This window comes from Nannobrachium achirus (assembly GCF_963921795.1).
Source record: "Nannobrachium achirus genome assembly, chromosome: 5".
In the NCBI taxonomy this organism is placed as follows: domain Eukaryota; kingdom Metazoa; phylum Chordata; class Actinopteri; order Myctophiformes; family Myctophidae; genus Nannobrachium; species Nannobrachium achirus.
In genome coordinates this window covers 60697407-60723825 of record NC_137814.1, presented here as the reverse complement: position 1 = coordinate 60723825, position 26419 = coordinate 60697407, and the positions used below count along the sequence as shown (strand labels likewise).

General features: G+C 43.2%; 1 protein-coding gene across 1 annotated transcript in view; it reads right to left on the bottom strand.

Moving 5' to 3' along the window:
* The window catches only part of kcnq3 (potassium voltage-gated channel, KQT-like subfamily, member 3), a gene marked incomplete at both ends in the record, with an annotated part of 256289 nt that overhangs the window by 198678 nt on the left and 31192 nt on the right, over nt 1-26419 (bottom strand). Inside the window, 2 exons of the mRNA XM_080725955.1 lie at nt 16554-16807; nt 22261-22513. Of these exons, the coding sequence (XP_080582081.1) occupies nt 16554-16807; nt 22261-22513 (507 nt within the window). The remainder of the gene's footprint in view (nt 1-16553; nt 16808-22260; nt 22514-26419) is intronic.

The following is a 26419-nucleotide window of genomic DNA, read 5'->3' as shown; positions in this document are numbered from 1 at the left end:
AGTGTGTTCACTGGCTGCTGATATCGTTAAGCTACTTTTTAAAATGCTGAAAACAGTTAGACTGGAGCCCTGTAGCGCGTACGCAGAGGGGGGCCCTTTGAGCTTCAGTGGCCAGGGGCCCTCAGAGGTGTTAATCCTGGCCTGCCCATTACAGTCCTGTATACCCCTGGGAGATGGATTGCTGAGGTGGAGCGCCACACCTACCATCAGCTCCCAGTACTTGCCGCACTCAAGCCGTGCTTCTCATACGCTGAGTTGGTGCTGCCCGGGATCGAACCCGTGACCCAAAGGTGAGCAAGTAGTAAACGCTGCAGCCAGCTGGAAGGGCAGGCCTGCAGACCCGGGTCAACCTCCCTACTGCTCCCAGTGGCAGCCTTCGGAACTGACGGCCAGTCAGTGGCAGTGTAATGGAAGCCCCAAAACACTAGGGCAGTGGTTCTCAACCTTTTCAGGCTGCGACCCCCAAAATAATCATATTTTAACTGGTGACCCCCCACTCTGACAAGCACTAAGAGTTGAGGCATTACATTTTGTATAACACGGTTCTATTGTGAAAAGAACTGCTATTTTCACAATTTCTGCATCTAATATTTGACAATTTGGCCAATGTTTAATTTGTCACTTTGGAGGTATTAAAAAGTCCTTAAATTATCACTTTAGAAATGTGTAGATACCCTCTATACACTTAAACTTTATGCTGGTTTGTTTACTGTTGAGAGAGAAAACAATGTTTCACATTAAGTTAATCCTCTGGGGACCCCCCAAAATAATTGGGGACCCCCCTGGGGGTCCCGACCCACAGGTTGAGAACCACTGCACTAGGGGACAGTAAAGTCGTTGGCCGGGGTGACCGACAGAGCAACCCGGACACTAGGGGTAGCACCTAGTAACTAAGGTAGTGTTCGGGTAGAATTGAATTGAATTATTCAGTTCAATTAAATTCAAATAGCTTTATTGGCATGAATGTAACAATGACTAATGTTGCCAAAGCATCAAGAGCAATACAAACTTTAAAAAAAAGAAAAAAGAAAATAAATCTCTAATGGACAAACGTCCAGGAATGGCGATCCACAGTGCTGTGGTCGTGTGGCTGATCAACCCCCCCCCCCCCCCCCCCCCCCCCCCTCCCCTCTCTCTCTCTCTCTTTCTCTCTCTCTCTCTCTCTCTCTCTCTCTCTCTCTCTCCCTCTCTCTCTATCTCTCTCTCTCTCTCTCTCTCTCTGTACCTAACAACTATAATAGCAGAAACCACAAGTCAACTAATAGATGGCTATAATTGGGTCCAGGTGGGGTTAGCTATGGGTTATTTATTACACCGCAGGGAGCTGTTCTGATGAAGACCTGACTCAGCACAATCTGTTGTGTCAGTCATCATCCTTCAGCCTGGGCGGAGACAACAATGAATCACTTAAAAACTACCGGTATCTCAGGCAGGCGGTGTTCATGCATTCTGTTCAACAGTCCAGGGACGTGCTGGGCCCCTGATTCAGCCCGGGAAAAAGAGTTGGAGAGGCCCTCATTGCGCGTTATAGAGAGAGATCTCTCTATATAGCGCTGCTGCTAATCAAAGATTTGCCATTTCAGATCATGACAAGTGACAAGCCAGTGGGCCAATTACATGAGTTATATTTTGTTGTTGTCGGGTGGAAACCTTGTATGTCCAAAACCGTTTGTTTTGTATTTATCATTTTAAAAATGATTTAAACTAGTGAAAACAGCCGATGTGAGCTTGTAGATCTGCTGTTTTCACTACTTTTGTGTGACAGCCTTGTATGATGAAGCAGGGCTTTACTTCGCGAAAAGAACTTGGAGATACGAGGTTTCTGCCCGACAGTGACGATATATGATGCTAATGTTCGAAACACCAGCTTTCTTTTGATCTATTTAACCAGTTTTCTGTCCCTTTTCTGAGGGACTAATTCTATTCTATTCCAGAACCACACGTTCACTATAATTCAGTTCAGTGAAGAGGTGGGGCAACAGCAACAACAGCATTAGCGCGGAGAGTAGCCTATTTGATATGTGGTAAAATAAAATAAAAACGTGACTCCATTTTGTTCCCCTCGGGGGAACTTAAACAGAGCAGACGCTCCTAACGCTGAAACACTGAAGACATTAGGGCTAAATGACACCAAACCACAAGGCTCCAAACAAACACTGTCCTATCTATCTCTGCTGGAGCAACGCTGACGCAGTCGGCTGAAGACCTTGTATGTCTGAAACAGTGGCGTAATTTCACAAAGAAACAGGGGGACGCAAAAACCCTTTAAGGCCTGGAACCTCGGTGTCTCGTTAGACTTGAACCACTTCAACCAATATTTTATGCTTTATCTATTGAGAAATAGCAGATATACAAGCTCACGGGGGAACGGGGGAACGGGGGCACGGTGGCGCAGTGGTTAGCGCTTCGCCTCACAGCTAGAAGGTCCTGGGTTCTGTTTTGTTTTGAAAAAAACAATGTTTCTATGTCAGTGGTTCTCAAACCTTTTCATGTCAAGGACCCCCTAGAATTATATGTATTTGGTCGGAGACCCGGAGATCAGGGACCCCAGAAGCAAATACTTTCGAGCTTGTAGATCTGTTACTTTTGATGCCTTTGTGTGACGGTGTAGTATGATCGAGCAGGGCATTAAATTAAGAAGAAAATAACAATAAAAAAGAAAGAGGTTTCTGACCTCTACAATAAAACCTGTGATGGGAGCAAACCAAATACAGGCCCTGTCACTCCACTAAATGTCCAGAGAGACTCTAAAACCTTTCACCACCCTTACTATCAACATTTACAAGCTCACGGCACATCGCTTTGTGACACAATTGTGGGCTATTTTGATACTTTTGTTCATGAGCGACGAAGTAGGGCATTCATTTACAGTGGCACAAAAACAAACATAGGAAGTTGAAATAGGGAGATATATTAGTACAAGCTTTCTGCCCAACATTATTATATGATTAATATTTCACAAACACCACAGCTTCCTAATGGATGCTGTGGGTGTGTGCGTGCCTGCGTGCCTGCGTGCGTGCGTGCGTGTGTGCGTGCGTGCGTGCGTGCGTGCGTGCCCAGCTCTGTGATTTTAAAGATGCAAATAGTTATTGCGTTGGTATGGAACCAAATGGACATATAATGATCCATTTGGTTCCATTTGTACACTGCCAGAGCTAAACAGACCCATTAGGGTCCATTTGGTTCCTTTGCAGGGCCATACGACTTCAAATCAATACTGCCATGATTAAGCTTAACATAGCGGATCTACAAGCCCTCGGGGGTCTCGAGGCCCTAAGGGCACTTCATCAAATGCACATAATATCGTCACTGTCAGGCAGAAACCTTGTATCTCCAAGTTTCAAACTTGTACTTTTTTTCACCAAGCAAAGCCCTGCTGTCGCACAAAGGTAGTGAAAACAGACGATCTACAAGCACACAACGCCTCACAGTGCGAGGCATTGTGTGCTTGTAGATCTGCTGTTTTCACTAGTTTAGTTCATTTTTATGTCTTAGACATACAAGGTTTTCACCCAACAACGACGATATAATTCAAAGAGTCAAATGCATGGCACGCATATAATCAACTCCAGCTTCTGAGAAAATTGGCTATAAATCCTGTCAGTGGTGCAGCTGTAGAGACCCCCTGCATGGGGACCCCCTGGGGGTCCACAGACCGCATTTTAAGCACCATTTGTGGTGCCATTTATTATCATTTACTGCATGCTATTGCTGTTTACCTCAGCAGACCTGGACTGTGACGGAGTGATGAGTAATCGTCTGTTCACACGCGCACGCACGCACGCACGCACGCGCACACACACACACACACACACACACACACACACACACACACACACACACACACACACACACACACACACACACACACACACACACACACACACACACACACACACACACACACACACACACACACACACTGACACACACACACACACACAGTGTTTATGTGTGTGTTTGTGTCTGTGTAGGAGAGGAGAATGGAACAAACAGTTTGGTTGCAAGACGCTGCATCATTATATGCTGTACCTGAAAAAAAGAACACCCCTAATCATTCATCTTTCACAAAGATAGATGGTAGAAAGATGACAGCCAGACAGGCAGACAATAGATAGAAAGATGAATAGATAGATAGTTTAATAGATGGATAGATATTCTCACCACATGCAGTCTGTGCAGACTGGTTGTGGTGAGCTTTATGTGTAAGCACACTAAGCAGTAAGCAGGCACGTGCACACATAGACATCAAAGGGGGCTCGAGCCCCTGCCCTTTTATCCGTCTGAAAAAAGGGCCCTCTCTCCAGACCATGAAAGCAGTTTTCACGAAAGAAACACAAATGCCTCGTTCCATGCCATACCTGAAGGCAGCATTCAAGAGAATCGCCGTGTCAAAACTCTCCTGAACTTGAATGCAGAATCTTGTGTTGAAAGAATTGCACTCTCTGTGTAGAAATCCATGCCCTACGCCATCTCCAGTAGGCTATTGACTTGATTGTGCTTAGTTGTGTGGTATCAAGCACAGAAAATAGGCAACCTCCAAGCTCACGTCACGTCGCAACGTACCCAGGGGCCAGGGCCCAAATTCTGGGCCCTGGGTACAAGGATTCACTGTAGGCCCCCCATGAATGTTCTTCATAGCGGGAACTGAGAACGCATTATTACGCATTATTTTGTGCTTTAACTATTGAAAATAGCAGATATACAAGCTCACAGCGCGGCACCGAGTGCCGTCCTGCGAGCTTGTACCGGTAGATCTGCTATTTTTGTCTTTGAATATTTCAAATCCTTGAAGGACCCCCAAAATGATATCTATTTGGCCACGAACGCCATCTCAAAATATTTAGTTCCAAGGACCCCACCAGAAGCAAAATTTGAGTGACAAATGTTTTCACGACTTTTCAAAAATAGCAGATCTACAAGCTCGCAGCGCGGCACTCGGTGCCGCGCTGTGAGCTTGTATATCTGCTATTTTTCAATAGCTAAAGTATAAATTAATTAAGGCCCCTCCACCTTGGGCCCTGGTAACTCAGTCCCACTTCTCCCCCCCTTGTGACGCCCCTGCGTGCAACTCCTTGCAACACTGTATCAAGGCTACGACCAGTAAACTTGTTGACTGAATGTCTGTTGTTCTCATGCATTGTTCATGGTTGTTGACTCTTCTGTGCTTCCAGGAAGAAGAGGGTGTTTCTGTTGTGCCGTTCGTTTAATGCATGAAAAAATCAATGCCTTCAGTCTGAAGAGCGATCACGCACCCTGGTCAGTGAGAGAGATACATAACAGTCGCCGTGCCATAACATCGCCATGACTGATTAGCGTGGAGTGTTGTTGAGGTACACGCGAGAGTAGTGGATTTCATTTCCTGAAGCTATAATAGTGACACAAGAAAGCCAAGCGAGCGTGTTTATGCCTCCAACTAGGTCAGTGACTCCCAACCTGTGGCCTGGGGCCCACTGGTGGGCCTTGAGGATATTGCAAATAGTTGACATAATCGTCATAATCGTATCGTAATCGTAAAAATATTGGAAATACCAGATCTACAAGCTTGTGAGCTATAAAGTTGTCAAATATTTCAGTAATTTCTTTGTATATGTAGGTTATGTGTCATATCTGCCATGTGCAACTTCAAAGCCTAAAAGCCAAACAGAAACATAATTGTCAACGACAAAAACACAATTAAATCGTCAATCGCAGTTATTGGAGTGACAATTAATCGTCCAGTAAAATGTCATAATCGTGACAGCCCTAGGCGTGGGCGTTCTCGCTTGGAATACACATAGCGTAGAAAAAAGAAAATCACACCAGTGTGAACTGAGCGGTGGTGTCCATTAATATTAAGGTGTCTGCGTGTGTGTGTGTGTGTGTGTGCGCGCGTGCGTGCGTGCGTGCGTGCGTGCGTGCGTGCGTGCGTACGTGCGTGCGTGCATGCATGTACATTTCAAGGCTGCTCAACAGCTCTCTCTGGTCACCCAGCGGTATTGCAGGCCAGGCTCCATGCTCTAGACACACATAGACGCATCGCTACACAAACGGTCTCGCGCTAAGGAGACGGTGTGACCACTGCTCAAAAAAGATGAGGAATCACGGAACTAGGGCTTCAACGAAACTCTCATTTATGCTTAGTTGTACACCTTATCTCTCAGCAGCTTTTAGTGGTAATTCTACTGTTAGACAGATGATAGGTTCTTGTTTTACCTACGATCCTAGATTATTTATCTGCATTTGATGTATTACCTTGAGCTGTCCTTGTTTATTGTAAGTAAGCACATTTGCTAGCTCAACATAACGTATCATTTCGGCACGAGAGTCAAGGGCAGACGCTCATGGCTAATATTTTGTTTCGAGAACACTTGTATTTATTAATAAAACATTTTGTCGACCTGCATTTATACATACAAAGTCCAATGAAATTCGATATATTTTACTTGGGAGCCCCGTTCAAAGTAGATTCATGCGGAATGGTTGTTGTGAAATAAATATCAAAGCAACTCACTTCGAAGGCTTGGTGCGCTCAACTAAAGAAAACGTGAGGTCAAAAAGGGTGCACCACAGTGCAGATACTTGACAACTTAAAACAACAAAATAAAACATGTAAAGGTCTTTAAACAATGTGTGAGTGCGGGTGTTTCCCATGTTGTTTATGCTGTGCAAAATATACAAGTGGAAGATCATACATCACATGAGAGAGACTCATATTCTGAGAACTTCAGCCAAAAATAGCCGATCTACAAGCTCACAACGCCTCGCAGTTCGTCAAAAAGCATTGGTGTATAGGGAAAAAGTACAGAGTAAAAGGTCAAGTTTATTAGGTAATGACAGCTCAAGTGGTTTTATATCTGAAAAGACACATTGACATGAATCCAAAATGCACTGATGATCGTGCTGTCAAACAATGAAACTATATGGAATCTGAAAAGCTTGTGGGAGTCCCTGCCTCATCTCTCTCTCAACCAAGGGTTCCTTGGCCTGAAAACGTTGAAGACCCCTGGTCTAAATGGAAGAATAGGGAGAACACCTCCACTGCACATGGACTAGTTATATGTTAAATGTTATATATTATGTTACAGTTATATGAGTTGGTCCTCACTAGGATATTCAAATAGTTGAATATTCGTCAGGACTGGCCAAACTGTCAAATTTTAAGTAAGCAAGAGGCGTTAGTGAGCATGTAGATCTGCTATTTTCACAATATTTATCTGCGGAACAGATTCACATTAAACCTACAATTCCAAGGGCTTGTCAGGGTGGGGGTCCCCAGTTCAAATATGTTTATTTTGGGGGTCACAGCCTAAAAAGGTTTAAGAACCCCTGGTATAGAGCATTAACAAATTCATCCAGCAGGGGCATTGACAACTCATTCTTATGACTTCCTATCTATCCAAGCTTTATAAACTAATAATATATATATATATATATATATATATATATATATATATATATATATATTCGACTTCGGTGAACAACGTCGAATAGTGACTTTGATATTCGAATATTCGAATATTTGGTGAATGCCCTAGTGTGCACGACACGCGCCTGCTGTCTACTGATTAATGCCACTGGCACGGTGGGTTTCTGAACTGTCCACGGCCCCTCAGCGAACTCAGTTGTCATGTTGAGTTCAGTCAGTGAGCATCCAGTGAGGTTTGTCCTGTTCTCAGTCACTTTGACTTAAATGGCTGCGTAGCCTTGCAGGATTGTGCTGCGTCGGCCACTCTGCTGCTAATGAGCGCTCACAGCTTCTAATGAGCCGCCTGCAGAGAGCTTCCATCAGACCAGCTGTTTCATAACACTCTACACAATCAATAATGTGGAAGTTCACACTCTGCTACACTGGAAGGCTTAGCGGAGGGAGTGTGCCGGGGTTGCGAGAGGCCAGCACTTTCTAAGCATGGGGCTCACTCACGTTAGCTGACAGAGGACCGGTGTACAAGATACACTACACCACATTCAATGTTATCAGATACAGATATCTCCATATATGAGCATAAATGGACACAGATGGTCAATACGGGTCCTACAGAGATCTGCATAAAATGGATGCAGACACACAGATAACTCCATATATGGGCATAAATGGACACAGGCAAACAGATGGTCAAAACGGGTCCTACAGAGATCTCCATATATGGGCATGAAATGGACGTAGACAGACAGATATCTCCATATATGGGCATAAATGGACACACGCAAACAGATGGTCAAAACAGATCCTATGACAACAGGTATAATGGGGTTTGCATTAAAGGGTGGGGCATTTATTCCTTATTTACATTGTTCCCGAGTTGGCGAGGTCGCCGACTAGACACTCGGCTGCCCGAAGGAATAAAAAAGTATGAATAAAAAAGGATCTCAATTGAAACAAGCCACAGGCTTTTTTGGGTGTATCCTTTTAGTTGACCTGGTACCAGTGAACCGTCATGAAACTGTACATTTTCCTATGCAAACTCTAATACAGTTTCAATCAATCAATCAATCAATCAAGATCTGAAAAAACATACAAATTTGAAACTTGGAGATACGAGGTTTCTACCCGACAGTGACGATATAGTACACAGAGAAGCTCACTGGTTAGTGAAAAGTGAAAAGCACTCCAGTCTTAATCGCTCCCATGGACTTTATGCGCTGTGATGCTGAGCTCCAGGAGGAAGATAAGATAAGGCTGCTGTGTGTGTCAGATTAGAACGGCTGCTTACCATCTACAATGTTAGGCATTTAAGTATAACAGATGCTCTTATCCGGAACAAATGACAAGCCAGATCAGAGTAAGTAGAGAAAGCATGAACTCAACTCAGTGGCCTTGTGGTTAGAGTGTCCCAGCCTGAGACTGGGAGGTCGGGGGTTTGGTTTGAATATTGTATTGGTCTCAATGAACAACAATCACATGTACAATAGACACATTTAAGATGCAGCACAGCACAGGTACAGTTTGAACATCTTGCCCAACAGGAACATCCAGAATAAGGCCTTTTATGGTCTAAATTTACCCCCATTGATTCTGACCCAAATGCATTTGGGTCCCCATCCAGGGCCTTCTTTGGGTCCCCATTCAGGCCCATGCATTTGGGTCCCCATCCAGAATCAATGAGGGTAAATTTACAATAATATTTTTTTGTCTTAGGAATGCGACCAATACAAAAAATATTATTGAACTCAAGTCTCCATGGTGTCAATAGATAAAGTCATTTTGGGGGTGAACTACTCCTTTAAGCCATAACTGAGACATGATGAACACATGGAGCAGTGTGTGGTCGCTGTCTGTGGTGCTGATGTCCTGCTCTGTGTGCTGGAAAGTCCTGCAGTACCATGGAGAGCTCCGTACACGTTATATTATCAGTACAGTTTACAGTTTACAGTTTAGGCATTTAGCAGACGCTTTTAATCCAAAGCGATTTACAATAAGCAGATAACATCACAATAATAAACAAGATAATATGTCAGAACATCATCAACAATATAACAAATGCAAATGGATATCTATCTAGAAAAAACACAGTATAATCAAAGTTCTAAAAACCTAAAGACAAAAAACTAATGCTAACTAGCTTCATGTATGGTCACTGACTTTTCTGTAGTGCTAAGGGTTTAGGTGGAGTACTTTGTACGGCAGAGGTCTTCAACGTTTTCAGGCCAAGGACCCCTTATTAGTTGAGAGAGAGGTGAAGCAGGGACCCCCACAACCTTTTCATAGATTCCATATAGTTTCATCGTTTGACAGCACAATCATCAGTGTATTTTGAATTCATGTCAATTTGTGTTTTCGGATATTTAACCACTTGAACCGTCGATACTTAATAAACTTGACATTCTCCCCCCAAAGGAGTAGTTAACCCCAAAAAGATTTTTTTCCTATTGATTAGTCACGCCATGGAGAGTAGAGTTCAATAATATTTTTAGTTTTTTGTTACATTCCTAAGACAAAAATTTGATTCGAGTAAATTTACCCCCATTGATTCCGGATGGAGACCCGTTTCGAAACGGGTCCCCATCCGGAACAAATGGGGGTACATTTATTGTTATCACATTTTTGTCTTATAGGAATGCAACAAAAAACTAAAAATATTATTGAACTCTAGTCTCCATGGCGTGACTAATCAATAGAAAAAAAGTCATTTTGGGGGTGAACTACTCCTTTAAGGGGAAACCTTAAAACGTAAAAGTTTGAGAAACTAGAACAAGCATCGAATTGCAGCTGCTGTTTACGTTGCGCTCTGTTTTTGTGGTACGTGAAAATATGGAAATATAGGCGATAGGAAATTCACATTATAGAGAGCGAGAGAGAGAGAGAGAGAGAGAGAGAGAGAGAGAGATGCAAACGGAGACAGGCAGAGGATAAATGCAGTGAGAGAGGAGACAGAGAGAGAGGGGTGGAGAAACACTAGCAGGGTAGATTCTTTCTGGGAAAAGGCCTGGTGTCAGGAGATTTGTCTCACTGCCAAGACACACACACCGACCCCCTCTCTCTCTCTCTCTCTCTCTCTCTCTCTCTCTCTCTCTCGCTCTGAGGTTGTACAGGGCAACTCCCTACAACTCCCTACTACAGCATCGCTGCAAAGATTAATGTCTGCCGCTGTCTCTCACTCACTCACTCTCTCTCTCACACACACACGAACAAACACACGTATGTACACAAACAAGCGTGCAGACATGCGAGGGCGTGCACACATGCAACGGAGCAGCACACAAATGGCACACTGCATTCAGAAATGGAGGCTCTCGTCGATATAGCAGATGTGAAGGTCCCTAAAGTCCTTACATAACCTTCCGGTGTCACCCCTCTCTCTCTCTGATCAGTGACCCTGTGACCTCCCGGCAACGCAACGCAATATCTACACACACTGGCGCACACTGACACACTGATACACACCACAACCAGGGTAGGAATTTCATGGAGGCCACTGATACACTGAAAGCCTTGTGTAGCCAGACAAACCTGCCATTGCAAAGACAAGGCCATGGCCTTTGTTGCCCCTCAGTTTGGCCTTGTGCCCCTCAAACCAATGGCATGCCCTGAGGCCACAGTTGCCTCTACCACTTTCTCATCTGTCTCCTCGGCCAAGATGTAGACACCAGTGTCTCTTTCTTGTCATGTAGACACCAGTGTATCTTTCTTGTCATCTAGACACCAGTGTCTCTTTCTTGTCATGTAGACACCAGTGTCTCTTTCTTGTCATGTAGACACCAGTGTCTCTTTCTTGTCATGTAGACACCAGTGTCTCTTTCTTGTCATGTAGACACCAGTGTCTCTTTCTTGTCATGTAGACAGACACCAGTGTCTCTTTCTTGTCATGTAGACACCAATGCCTTTGTTGAGTCCACATTTTTAAACCAATCCAGTATCTTTGATTGGTGCAGGGCTAAGCATGGATCATATTGCAAATACCAATTTATTCATTTCACAGCAGATAGTCTGCATATTACATTTAAAATCATCCTTAACCCTTACATTAAATTAATTCTTTCAATGGACCAATATCTTGTTTATTTGATGGCCTTGCTGCCCTGGTATTTGAACAATGGACACCACCAAAGGCAATGTGGCCTTGGCCCTAAAATGACGAAATTCCAGGCTTGAGTCCACAACACATTGTCTACACACACTGACGCACACCACCACAACACAACACAATGTCTACACACACTGACGCACACTGACACACACCGACACAACACAATGTCTACACACACTGATGCACACCACCACAACACAACACAACACAACACAATGTCTATACACACTGACACACACCGACACAACACAATGTCTACACACACTGATGCACACCACCACAACACAACACAACACAACACAACACAATGTCTATACACACTGACACACACCGACACAACACAATGTCTACACACACTGATGCACACCACCACAACACAACACAACACAACACAATGTCTATACACACTGACACACACCGACACAACACAATGTCTACACACACTGATGCACAACACAACACAACACAACACAACACAACACAACACAACGCAACACAACACAACACAACACAACACAACACAACACAACACGATGTCTACAGCACGACACTAAACAATGTCTACACACGCACACTGATACACTGATAGCCTCGCGTAGCCAGACGAACCTGCCATTGTAAAGAAAATGTGTCCGTGGCAGATTAGGTCTGGCCCCGCTCGGTTATTGAAACATTTCACGGCTCACAAGTCGTGAGGAACCAACCAGAGGCCCAGTATGCAAATGTGGGAAAGGCGTATCACCTTTGCACTACTCTGATTGGTTGTAGGTAGGGCTGTCACGATTATGACATTTTACATATTAATTGTCACTCAAATAATTGTGATTAACGATTTAATTGTGTTTTTGTCATTGACAATTACATTTCTGTTTGGCTTGTAGGCTTTGAAGTTGCACATGGCAGATATGACACATAACTTAAATATACTAAGAAGTTACTGACATATTTGACAACTTTATACAAAAAAAATAGCTGCGATGCGACGCGTTGTGAGCTTGTAGATCTGCTATTTCCACAATGTTTTACTTAAAGAAATATTATGTTTCAACATTGAAATTAAAACTAATGGAAAATAATCGCGATTATGTCAAATAATTGCGATTAGACGATTATGTAATAATTGTGACAGCCCTAGTTGTAGGTTTGAATCTTTTTGTAACCTCCCCTTGGAAAAAAAAAAAAGAAAAAACACTGCCACCATCCAGGGCCCACTATGCAAAGGTAGGGTGGGTGTATCACCATTGCACTACTCTGATTGATTTTTGTCTAACCATGCAACACAACACAACTCAACGCAACGCAACACAACATCTTATGAACATCTTATGAAAGACTGGTAGTTATACGCAAATGTGCCGTTTGACCATACAATGATTAACAATATTCATCCTGGCATCATAGGCACCATCATTGAAACCAGTTCACGCACAAGACACTCTAGCAGAGCGATAATCAACAACATTCCCATGTTTGAAACAGTTTCAAAACTACATACAAAAGTACCAGGCATATCGGCACGTGGGGTTGAAAGTAGTTGACTCTTGTAAGGACGAATTAAGTTCAGCCAACAATACTTCTGGATTGTAAAGGTATTAACGAAACTTGGTAGTCTGCGAAACATTGCTTGTGTGTATGTAACATAGGTGTGTGTGTGTGTGTGTGCGTGTGTGTGTGCGTGTGTGCGCGTGTGTGCGTGTGTGCGTGTGTGTGTGTGTGGGTGTGTGCGCGGACGCCTGTGTGCCTGTGTGTTTGCCATCCCTTTTGGGACAACACACACACACACATACACACACACACACACACACGTGATGACACACGGTGTGTTGTAACATGATGCGTAGAAGGGGTGACAGGTTTTCTTTTCATGTCGCTGCCAAGATGACTTCAGTGTGGTGGCTGTCAGCCAGGGCTGTCATTTGTACAAAAACAAGCTGCAACCAACATGACAAAAACTAAAAAGGAAAATCACACACACAGAGACAGAAAATAATCAGCAACCAACAGCACGGACTGCAGCCATGTTGTAAAGAAATCGGGTCCCTTCCTTACTTCCTTCCAGGTGTACGGCAGGGTTCCCCAATAGGCGGCCCGCGGGCCATTTGCGGCCCACGGGGGGCTACTGTCTGGCCCCCACCAACCCCAGTAATAATGGTGGTATAAGAGCAGCAACAACACTAGTATATCGTCGTTGTCGGGTGGAAAACCCGTATCTCAAAATGTGTACGTTCTTTCGCGAAGTAAAGCTCTGCTTCATCAAACAAGGCCGTCGCACAAAAGTAGTGAAAACAGCAGATCTACAAGCACACAACGCCTCGCACCGCGAGGCGTTGTGTGCTTGTAGATCGGCTGTTTTCACTAGTTTAAATCATTTTTAAAATGATAAATGCAAAACGAACATGGACATACACGTTTTCACCCGACAACGACGATATCTGAACTGTCACTGGAGTCGGGGGAACGCCACCGCCGCCCCCTGCGATGTGGTGGCCCTCGGCTTATTGGTACCCTAGACATAATTCGGCACTTGGGGAAAACTAATTGGGGAACACTGGTGTACGGCATGTGTATATTCAGCACATGGATGGTCTGTCTACTCTGCTGCAGACAGTGTAGTCCCAACTAGGGATGGGACGATGAACATTTCATATCACGATTATTGTGACAAAAGAAATCGTGATTTACAATATTATCGCAATAATCAAAATCCATTATGCTGGGGCGGAACATTTGCCAAAAAATAGCAGATCTACTAGCTCACAACGCGTCGCGATGCGACGCGTTGTGAGCTTGTAGATCGGCTATTTTTTGGCAAAGACATTTGATAGAGAGTGAAAAAAAGACTGTATCAAGTACGTATATTTTAAGTACCTTTTACCAATTATAGAGGGTTTAAGTGGTACCGGATATGCAGCTCGGCAAATGAAAGGTGAATTGATCCCAGTGCATGACGGAGGACGATATCATGATAAATGAAATCTCCACGATACGATTATCGTGAGTGTTTTTTTTTATCCCGATAAAAGATAATATCGCGTATCGTCGCATCCCTAGTCTCAACAAACATGCATGCATTATTTCTAATAAATATTGTGTCAGTACCACACCATCCCAATTTAAAAACACTCTCACTGATTCTCACAGCAATTTCATGTGCCCAAGTACATGAATTATTGTAGCAAGATGGAATTCACTGATGCTCCCAAATCAAAGATACTGTGGTCTAGGTGAGTTCCACTTTCCCTTTACACTCCCCCACAACAGACTGATATTAACACTGCAAGACCCAAATCAATTTCTACTTGCAAAAAAAATAAATTCAACCTTTCACAAAACACTGTCATGTTTGCTCACTGTAAATGTGTGTGTGCGTGCGTGCGTGCGTGCGTGTGCACTATAAGACTGATTTACGCAAACACTTATGCCTGGCAGCAATTTAAAACCTTTGTTTATCCCAAATGATGGCGAAGAGGCGGATTTGTGTTTGGGTCCAGATTGAGTGTTCATTTGACTCCCTGAAAAGCACACAATGAAGCCAAATTAACCCATTCATATCACACAATGAAACCAAATGGACCCATTCACATCACACAATGAAACCAAATGGACCCATTCACATCACACAATGAAACCAAATGGACCTATTCATTCCACAATATGTCTGCTACTCTAGTATCACAAATCCCAAGAGGAACTGGACACTTAGACACATACATGAAATCCAATGTTCCTCCAACTGAGAGGCACTGAATTGTATATTTACATAATACATCCATAAAAAAGTGCATAAGCATGTGTATGTGTTCTTACATTATGCTGTAGCTGTATTGAGCGCGAAAGCAGCAAAGATAAATGATATTGCATGACATTACGTTACATTAACATTACGTTACGTTCCCAGAGATGAAACATTCTATCAATGCTTGGAGGTAACCTAGCCCAGTGGTTCTCAACCTGTGGGTCCAGACCCCCAGGGGGGTCCTCCTCACATGATCTTGGTGGGGTCCCCGGATGATTAGCGTAATGTGCAACATTGTTTTCTCAATCAACAGTAAACACACCAACATACAGTACAAGTGTATATACAGGGTATCTGTGCATTTCTACTACAATTTAATTACTTAAGACCTTTTTTAATACCAAATTGGCCAAATTGTCAAATGCAAGGCAAACATTACGAAAATAGCTGATCTACATGCTCGCAATGCCTCGCATATTTATCTGTGGAACCGAGTCAAACTAAATGCAATGCCTACAATTGCAATGCCTACAATTCCTACAATTCGAAGTGCTTGGAATTGTAAGGTCCTCCCCAGTTCAAATATGATTATTTTAGGGGGTCACGGCCTGAAAAAGGTTGAGAACCACTGACCTAGCCTATATACTCTCTGAAATGGGCTACTAACGAACCACTCTGAAACAAGGAGGCATCCTAAACACTCTCACGGAGTTGAATGAACCATCAAAGAGACCTCGACAGCAGAACCAAGGCCATCACACGCTTATCAATAATAAATGACTGATCATCCTCTGTATTGCTACTTCGACCTCATGCCATCAGGGCAAAGATACAGAGCCCTGAAGTGGCACAAGGTTCGTTTTAGCAGTTTTGCCCCCTCAGCCATCGCTGCACTAAACAACCCGCCTCGCCCTTGTCGCTAGGATGATCTTCTGTGCAAGTTTCACATTTGTACGTTCTTTCGTAAAGTAAAGCCCTCCTTCATCATACAAGGCGGTCGCACAAAAGTAGAGAAAACAGCAGATCTACAAGCACACAACGCCTCGCGGCGCGAGGCGTTGTGTGCTTGTAGATCGGCTGTTTTCACTAGTTTAAATCACTTTTAAAAAGAGTAAATGCAAAACCAACGGTTTTGGACATACAGGGTTTTCACCCGACAACGACGATATGGTTATGTGTTGTTTTTTGGTTGAACAGACTTGTGAAGACAAATTTCCCTTTGGGAGCTCCTAGTAATAAAGATTATTAACCCACACAGCAAATGAAAAACAGACCCGCAGCAGTCGGGTCCCATATAAAGTACTCACACGAAGGCGTGGTAGAGAAGCGCCCAGCCCCGCGGCCTCTCCAGCGCGTCGTAGATGAGATTCTGGATCTTCCGCGTGCGCAGGTTATTCCTCTTGGTGGGGCGCGTGTACCCCAGGGGGGTCTTGGCCAGCAGCCCGAAGCCCACCATGCCGTGGATCTGCAGGGACCCCCGCTGCTTCTTGCCCTCCGAGTCCCGGCTCCCGGGCACCACCAGCAGGAAGACCCCATCTTTGTCGGCGCCGGTGGGAGTTCCCTGGTGGTAAGAGTGTATAGGCAGGCTGTGGTTAACTCTAAGGATGCCACGGGCAAAAATGACTCCAAGGTCCAGGTGCCGAGATTTTGTATGTTTTTATTTACTGTTTCATGAAAAAAAAGGGGGGCGCCACTGATCGATCGCAGAAACAGACACAGTCGTTGTGATTCAGTGGCAATAATATTTTTTTCAATCGGACAAATGGTTCCAGCTGAATCAATCAAAACAAATGTCCATCCACTAGAATGAACGGGTACGCAATTTCTCCAACAGCCACACGAGGGAGCCAACACACAAACAGAGAGAAGCATCTCTCTTTTTTTTTCGTTCCCTTTGACCTAAAAAGACGTCATTGGCACTGTATGAGTTAAGGATAGGGATGGGTACCGAAATTCGGTCCCGGGACAGAACCGATAAGAACATGACGGTTCCTGGGTACCCAAAAAATATATGTAATTTCGGAACTGCCTATCGGTTCCTAGATGTGATGCGCAAAAAAAAAAAGACGGCACAAACAGCACAAATTGCACAATCCAAGCACCGCGATGCGTCGACGCATAAGTCTACACAGGCACACGCTGGAGCGTCTCTGTGTTGAATGGAGGAGTACAGACACAACGTGGCGCGTCGCTCCAAGCTGCATTCCGACCCTCCCCTCCTCCCTGTTAAGCCATTTTGGAACAGAAATAGGAACCGTTAGGAACCGGAACCGATAAGCAGAACCGGAACCGGAACCGGACTCGTAAAAATCCAAACGATACCCATCCCTAGTTAAGGATGGGACGATATGAAAATTTCATGTCACGATTGTTGAAACTTGCGATTTACGATATTAGCGCAAAAATCTAAATATCCTCAACATCCATTGCTACAATAACATTTTCAAAGACAGTTGCTCAAAACAGCTGAACATCAACTCACCAAAACCACAGGATACTAGACAAATGAACAGGTCTCTCAGTGAGGCAAACACACTTTTAACAGATGAGAAAATGCGATAAGCATGTAATCTGACATACAATGAAAATTGCATCATGTAATGATGAAAATAAACGATAATAACAATTATCGTCCCATCCCTGGTGACTAAATATCATCAGTGGTGTAAAGTAACTAAGTACATATACTTACATTAATTACTTAATTACATTTTGAGATATTTTACTTGAGTATTTCCAATTTCCAGTACTTTTACGTCTACTCCACTATCCCAGAGGCAAATATTGTTCTTTTACTCCCCTACAATTATTTGACAACTTTAGTAACTAGTTACTTTGTAGGTACAACACATACATTAGCCACTTCAGCATACAGTATACATTTTAGTATTTAGTATTTTCAAACATTATTTAATAGACAGACATTTTATACATTTGAAAATGTTTTATACATTTGAACAATTGAGAACATTCTGCAAAATGTACATTCTGTAAGTACTTCTACACTGGCACTATTGATAATTTTACTTAAAGAAAAGTAAAAAAGTAAAGAATGTGAAAACATTTTTTCACCACTGAATAGTGGTGTATGAATAATATTCATTGATATGTATAGAACTGTATTCCTCCTTTGTGTCTCCATAGGGAACGCGTCCACGTTTTTCCCAATGACCCGAAGCGCAACGGTGGGGGCGTGGGGGGCTGCAAGGTAAAGGAGTGCTTGTTTACGGTGATGACGAAGGAGCCACGCAAGACACCTCCGAGCGAGCGGCAGCGACCGAGTCGCCGCGCCGAGCGTTGCGGCGGTCGCATGAGCCGACCCACCGCCGTTACCGAGTTATGTGCCGTTGTGGACAGAATAGTAAATCTTCGTCCCCTCCGACTTTCGTCACCTCAGCGCGGTCCGAGTGAACACAGCGGAGCGCTCCCTACCTCCTTGCCCACCACTGGCCCCCACCGTTGCTCTCAGGGTCCCTGGGAAGCGCTAGGTCGCATAGGGAACCCACAGTGGTTCCCTGTGTAGACACTAAAGGAGACTGTGTCTCCATAGGAAACCACTGCTGCTCATCACATTATTGGCTTAGAAATGAGACATAAAGCTAACAGAATATCCATGATTTCAAGTTTCCATGCATGGGTCAGTAATCGATAGAGACAATGTCTGTCTGTCTGTCACATCACGTCATGTCACACTTTTGCCCCTATTCTTATCTCTGCCATCGTTGGCCCTATCGATGCCAAACTTTGCACACACACTCATTTCTCATATGGCCCTCTTCTAGCGCCACCATCAGGCCCGATTTTTGCAAAACACATTTTTGGACACTGCTCCTACAGATTTTGGCATAAAATCACGCAAAGCGGTACACAGTATCTCTAAAGTCATGTCGTCAACATGGATCTGTCCCATTTCCTATATTCCCTCCTGATTGGCTACCATTGCCTTCTAAAGGCTGTGTATGCGACATGACGGTCGCTTATCTCCCGATTAGGGAGTCTTACTGGTTTGTTCTTTTTTGTATCTGTACTTCACTTGAGTATTGCACTTTTGACTCAAGGGTATATAATGAATTCACCACTAAAGCCCTGATTAAATTATATAGCAGATCTACAAGCTCACAACAAAGCACATGGGCAATTTTCACCTAAAATAAAGCCCCTTTCAGTGGTGCGCTGTACTAGAGAACTGATATTTTTCTTTCATTTCTTTTTTCTTCTCTTTTTTGTTTTTTTTTTGGTCTGGAAGCATAATGACTCTGGTAGCATTTCAAAGTGAAATGCTTTTGGGACCAAAATGTACAAACGATATATAATGAATGAACCACTTACGCCCCATTTGACAAAATGTTAGAAACTAGCTCTGGTAGAAGGAGTTCTCTCCTTCAAACGCTATGGACCAGATACAGTAGTTACAAACATACTGTAGCAGATCTACAAGCTATCAACATGTCAAAGTGCAGCACATTGATAGCTTGTAGATCTGCTATTTTCAATATCACCATCACAGATTTTCTTCTTTTTTTCCACCATTGTTTTGTTAATGTTCCAGATTTCAATACAATAAATTGATAGCCTATAAAGAAATACAAATATACATTATGAGGCCTATAGCCTACTTTGTAATTTGTAGAACTACTTTTGAATGCGTGAGTATCTACCCCCTCAATATGTTTACTTTGTATATGTTTTATTTCAGATTTCTGACTGTTATATGATGTTTTGCATCTAGATAGTAGGCTATTGTTATATTGCCTGACATTAAAGCTATACTGTGTAAGTTGCTCAACTAGTGGTCAGTAGCGCTATAGCAAACCGCGGTCGCGTCTGCTTTTTTGGCAGTTTTTCGCCACGGACCAGGCCTTCAGACCCCCGTGTCCGCCTCGCCCGCCCCGCCAAGTCGCCACGCATCCGTAGTGTCCCTCTGCGGACCGGCGCTGGGGAGGTTTACAGGCTAGACTTCTAGACCAGTGTAAACAAAGCTGTTGAAGCAAGCTATTTCCTGAAGAGACCTCAAGATGCACTGTCATTGGCCGCCGGTAGTGTATCATGTGTGTATGATCTGCAATGTGATTGGCCAACGTATACACAACGTATACGGATGATGCAGATGACGTCATTTTGTCGCGAAATCCCGCCCCTGTCACGGCTAAGTAGAAAACATATAAAGAAAAGGCTTTTGGGGCTGAAATTAACGGAGTAGGGGTTCTAAAACTTTAGTGATTTAATAGTTAGGACAATTTTAAGATAATGTTTTATAAAAAAGGTTACATAGTATAACTTGTTTCAGTGAATTGAATAGCCACTGTACAAAGGACCCCAATGGAAACAAGCCATAGCAATGTATTGGGTTTAAAAATCCTCTAAAGCAGACCTTCTATTGAACTGTAGCCTTCTTCCCTGTGATTCCCCCTGCGAACTGCTTATAAACAGTGGTTAAAGTAACTGAGTACATTTACTTAAGTAATGTACTTAGATATTTTGTTTTAGGTATTTTAGGTACTTTACTTGTGTATTTCCAATTTGCATTACTTTTACATCTACTCCACTACATTTCAGATCCAAATATTGTACATTTATTTGCAAACGTCAGTTACTAGTTACTTTGTAGATTGTTATTTCTGCTATTTGTAGATCTGCTATTTTCAAAAGTTTTTTATTATATACATATACATATATATACATTTGAAAACGTGAAATGGGACATTCTGTATAATGAGTAGGGCTTTGGTAAGCTACTTTACGTACATTTTGATGCAAATACTTTTGCACTTTTACTCAAGTAAATGTTGAATTCTGGACTAGTACTTGTATTTTTACTTAAGTAAAACATTTGAGTAATTTTTCCAACCCACCACTGTTATAAAGTATTCAATCAATCAGAAGGGAAAAAAAAGCCTACATAAACCTACTCTGTCTCTCTCCCACACTGGCTGCTCCTACCGGGTGGTGGAAAGTATGTACTACATTTACTTAAGTACGTAGACCTACTTAAGAACAAATGTGAGATATTTGTACTTGAGTATTTCCAATACTTTTACTTCTACTCAGTCCACTACATCTTGGATCCAAATATTGTACTTTTACTCGCCTACATAGAAATCATTAGTTACTTTGCAGGTATAGATTGTATTATTATAAAACATACATAAACCACTTTAGCCCTATTTAATACCTATTTGAAAATAGCAGATCTACAAGCTCACAACGCATGGCGACGTGTTATGAGCTTGTAGCACTGCTATGTTCAAACATTTTGTTTAGGCTACTTTACATACTGTAGTAGAGTACATTTTCAATTCCAGGCTTTTACTTGTAACAGAGTAGGCCTACTTCTACATTGCAGTAGGCCTACTGATACATTTATTTAAGTAAGCTACAAAATGCAGTGGTGTAATCATTACACCACTGCAAGTACAGTACTTTAAGTAAATGTACTTAGTTACATTACACTGTAATGTAACTAAGTACATTTACTTAAAGTACTGTACTTGAGGTATTTGTACTTTACTTGAGTATTTCCAATTTCCAACACTTTTACTTCTACTCCGGATCAACATTTTGTACTTTTGCTCCACTACATTTATTTGAAAACTTTAGTTACTAGTTACTTTGCAGATATAAATTATAATATTCTAAAACATGCATAAACCACTTTAGCCCTATACTTTATACCTTGGCTATTTGAAAATAGCCGATTTACAAGCTCACAACTTGAGCTTGTAGATCTGCTATTTTCAAACATTTTGTACTTTTACTTTTGGTACTTTAAGTACATTATGATGCTACTTTTACTCAAGTACATTTTGAACATTACAGTAAAAAATGTCAGTACTTTTTCCACCACTGATAAAATGTGAGTCGGCTACTTTTTTTCCATCACTGGGCTACATAAGCCTCTGTCTCCTCGGTAAAGTATTCAATCAATCAACATAGAAAAAAACCCTACATAACCCTGTCTCTATCGTGCACTGTGATCCCTTTGAACTGAACTGAATACAACCAGACAGAGCCTACCTGGTGGTCCAGCAGGTCCCCGGGCACCACCACCCCTCCATGGGGAGCCGAGCTCTTCTCCTGCTCGGCGGCGGCGGTGTTGGGAGCTCCGTTAACCGCGGACACATTCCTGGATCTCAGCCCCATGGTCAGCAGCAGCAGCACTGCAGGCAGCGGCGGCGAGGCGGCGGCGGCGACGAGGCTGTGGCGGCGGCGGTGTGGAGAGCCGACAGGAGCCGCATGCCATGGTCTGATCAGCCCGGTGGAGGAGGCACTGGAGGAGGACCGGTGATGGAGATCAGACAGGGGACCAGGGGAGGAGAGAGGAGATGGGGGGAGACAGAGACACCCCGACGCGACGGACGATTCACTGAGGAGTAGGAGGAGTAGGAGGAGGGTGGAGATGATGATTGTGATGATGATGGGTCATTTGAGGATGAATGGTGGTCCTGTGTCTCTCCTCGTAGAGAAAGAAGCAGGCAAGAAAGAATGGGAGGCGCTCCTCTCTCTCTTTCAGCACCATGGACAGCTCTCTCTCGCTCCCTCCCTCTGAACTGATCTGTAGAGAGAGAGGAGGGGGATCCAGACAGAGAGAGAGAGAGAGAGAGAGAGAGAGAGAGAGAGAGAGAGAGAGAGAGAGAGAGTGCTGAGTCCGCTGACACCTTTTTTCTTCTCTCCTCTCACACTAAGCCTTATTTGTGGCCACCGTTGTCCAAACGATCATTGATTAGAAGGAGCGTTATACACGCACGCGGAGCTCGATCTCTTCTCGATCATCAGCCTTCATTGATCCATCTCTGCATGTGATCTGTGATGATCGCCACCCAAAAAGCAACAATTTGCCGTCTTTTTCTTTTCTTCCCGTCGCCTCCTCCTCCTCCAATTAATTCTCCTCCTCGCGTCGCGGTGGATCTATTCTAAACAAAGAGCCGCCGCCAACAACAGGGCTGACGTTATTATTATGCCCTGGAAATATAACGCATGATTAATGAAGCGGTCTTTAAACGTAAAGTTCCCGTCGGTAGATCCACGCACACACTCTCCTCCTGTATAGGAAGCTAGCGACCAATCAGGGGCTTGGAACGGGGAGCGTCTTTTACAAGCGTCTGGCTTGTTTTAGCTCTTCATCCATCCACCTGCCTGCCGTTAATATCAAACACTACGCCGCGCACGTGCGTGCGTGCATGCATGCATGCATCACACGCGCATGAATGATAGAGCAGAGGGAGTGGTGGAGATGCCCGTGTGTGTGTGTGTGCGTGCGCGCGCTCCCGCGATGGAGGTGTAAGCAATTATCCATGGCTTTTCCAGACAGGCGCTGCCTTGCACTCGCAACGGAAGCATTTAAACTGTAAAATCCTGATTCCTGAGTGATAGCCTATAGTGCATATAATAGTGAGAGCTAGCCTAAATGAAGTTACACATGGTTCAAATGAATGTGTGGTGGAACGTTTCGCTGACGTGGCACATCCTCAAATGACTAACCCTGGAATTAGGTTAGTGATGTCAAGATGACGTCACGTGTTCATTATTACTCTGTCAGGATATGATCTCCTCCCAGATAGCGTTAGAAGGAGGATGGGTCAGAGCTATAGATGCTCCCAACAGCCAGTTGATGGTGGATATAAAAGAAGCCTATAGGCCTACTGAACTCCAAATAGGCTGGTTCAATGTTCTATGAGTTAAAGAGAAGGATCTCAATGGAAATAAGCCTTGGCATACCTGGGTTTCCTTTTAGTTGACCTTGTACCAGTGGGTGTCATGAAACTGTACCGTTCCCTATGCAAACCTCTAATACATACTTCAATGAATGAATGAATGAATGAATGAATGAATCAATCAATCAATCAATCAATCAATCAATCAATCAATCAATCAATCAAATGTATTGTAGGACAATACATGCTCAACGCGAGGCATTGTGAGCATGTAGATCTGCTATTTTCACAATAGAACCATGTTATACAAAATGTAATGCCTCAACTCGTAGTGCTCGTCAGGGTGGGGGGTCCCCAGTTAAAATATGATTATTTTGGGGGTCCCGGCCTGAAAAGGTTGATGACCACTGTTGTAGGGGAGGCTTTTCTATTCCTGGTCAAACGTTACTCTACTATATTTAGTAGCTAATACAAATAGCCAATACAAATGAAGGACCCCAATGTAAACTTTCTTGGGTTTAAATCCTATTCTGTATATCTGAACTGTAGGCCTACTGTCTGAACTGTAGGCCTACTGTCTGAACTGTAGGCCTACTGTCTGAACTATAGGCCTACTGTCTTGCGCTTTTCCTATGCAAACTGCTAAAGTATTCAATCAATCAATCAATCAATCAATCAATAATCAATACAAGTGAAAGTGCAAATGTGTATTTGAGTTAAAGTATGGTAGTTAAGTAGACTACTCAAAAGTACAAACTACAATGCACATTTTCTTTTTAATATCAAAGCAATAATGTATTAAAATATAGCCTATAGTGATTTTGTTGTAGAGATTTGGGTGTGCAGATCAAAGAAGAACGCAGGTTAGTTTTACTAAGTGGTTAAGTGATATTGATTAAATATATCGTCACCGTCTGGCCAAAACCTCTTAACTCCATTTTTGAGGGTTTTGATTTTACACATCAGGGCTATTGAACACCCTTTACATCTGAGTGTTAAAATAATATTTAACCAATAGTGCTTGGGACAAAACCTCCTAACTCAACACTTTCTGCCAAACCAACCAACTCCACCTGATTGGCCCTCTCTTTTTTTCATAAATATGTGCTATATTGAACACCCTTTACGTCTGTGTGTTGGTTAAAACAATATTGAACCAATGACAGTATAGTAAAAAGCCCTTCGGTCAAAACCTCCTAACTTGAGCTCATTTTCCCGAAAATGGACATTTTGGAGTTAGGAGGTTTCGGCCCGACAGCAGAGATATTTTATATCAAATATTATCAAAGTATTCTGAGGCTCCCCTGGACTTGCATCACAGCACCCTAGGGTGCCCTGGGACCCACTCTGAGAAACCCTGCTTTAACCCATTTAGGCCTAGGATTATTGACTACTTTTACCATTGAAAAATAGCAGATCTACAAGCTCGCACTCGGTGCCGCGCTGCAAGCTTGTAGATCTGCTATTTTTGAAAAATCATGATTTTTCTTTGCACGTCGTTGAATGTATCTATTTAAAAGCGAACATTTGTAAATCAAATATTTGCTTCTGGGGGTCCCTGGAACAACATATTTTGAGATGGGGGTCGGTGGCCAAATACCTGTAATTTTGGGGGTCCTTGACATGAAAAGGTTTGAGAACAGCATGATTTAGAGGAAGGATATAGAAGTCGGGTCAAAGATCGGGTCAAAGATATTCAAAGACGTGCACACATTTTCACGATTTTTCAAAAATAGCAGATCTACAAGCTCGCAGCGCGGCACTCGGTGCCGCGCTGTGAGCTTGTATATCTGCTATTTTTCAATAGTTAAAGCATAAAATAATGGTTAAAGTGGTTAAAATCTAACGCGACTTGGGCGCGTTCCAGCTATTTGAGAGTTAAGGATCCATTTTGAACCCTGGTGGTCCTCGGACCCCAACAGTGAGAAGCAGAGTTGCCTATAATGGAAATGACACATGCACTAATATGCAAAATGTGACTGTCAATGGGTTTTCCTAACAGGGCATAATGACTGCTGCGCAGTATTCAAGGACAACTACACACGCAATGACATCTATAGGCTCATTTTCCTACTTATATTGATCCCAAAAGTCTGTCCATGGGGTCTATTAGGCAGAAACGCCCCTGTTGTCCAGTTTCCCCAGCAGAACCCAGCAGCCCTCATAGCATAGAGTGGAGCCCATAAGCATATCGCTTTTACACTATTTGTTGTGGTCAAAAGTGATTTATTTTACATGAATGTGTTTCTAGTTGTCATTACAAACACATCCATGCCGCCGTTGTCCCACACGAGCCGCCACACTCTGCTAAACAGATGTTATGCTGTTATGTGTTTTGCCAAATCCCGGAAAAGACGTGCTATGATTGGCCAGTACAGTCACTTTGATTGGCATGCGGTTGTGCCGTGGGCTCACACCAAAACATGATTTATGAGACTGTGGAGGCTCCTGTGGGACAACCAAGGCATGGATGTGTTTGTGTGTGTCTGGTAACACACCCATGAAAAAAGAGATCTGAAAAT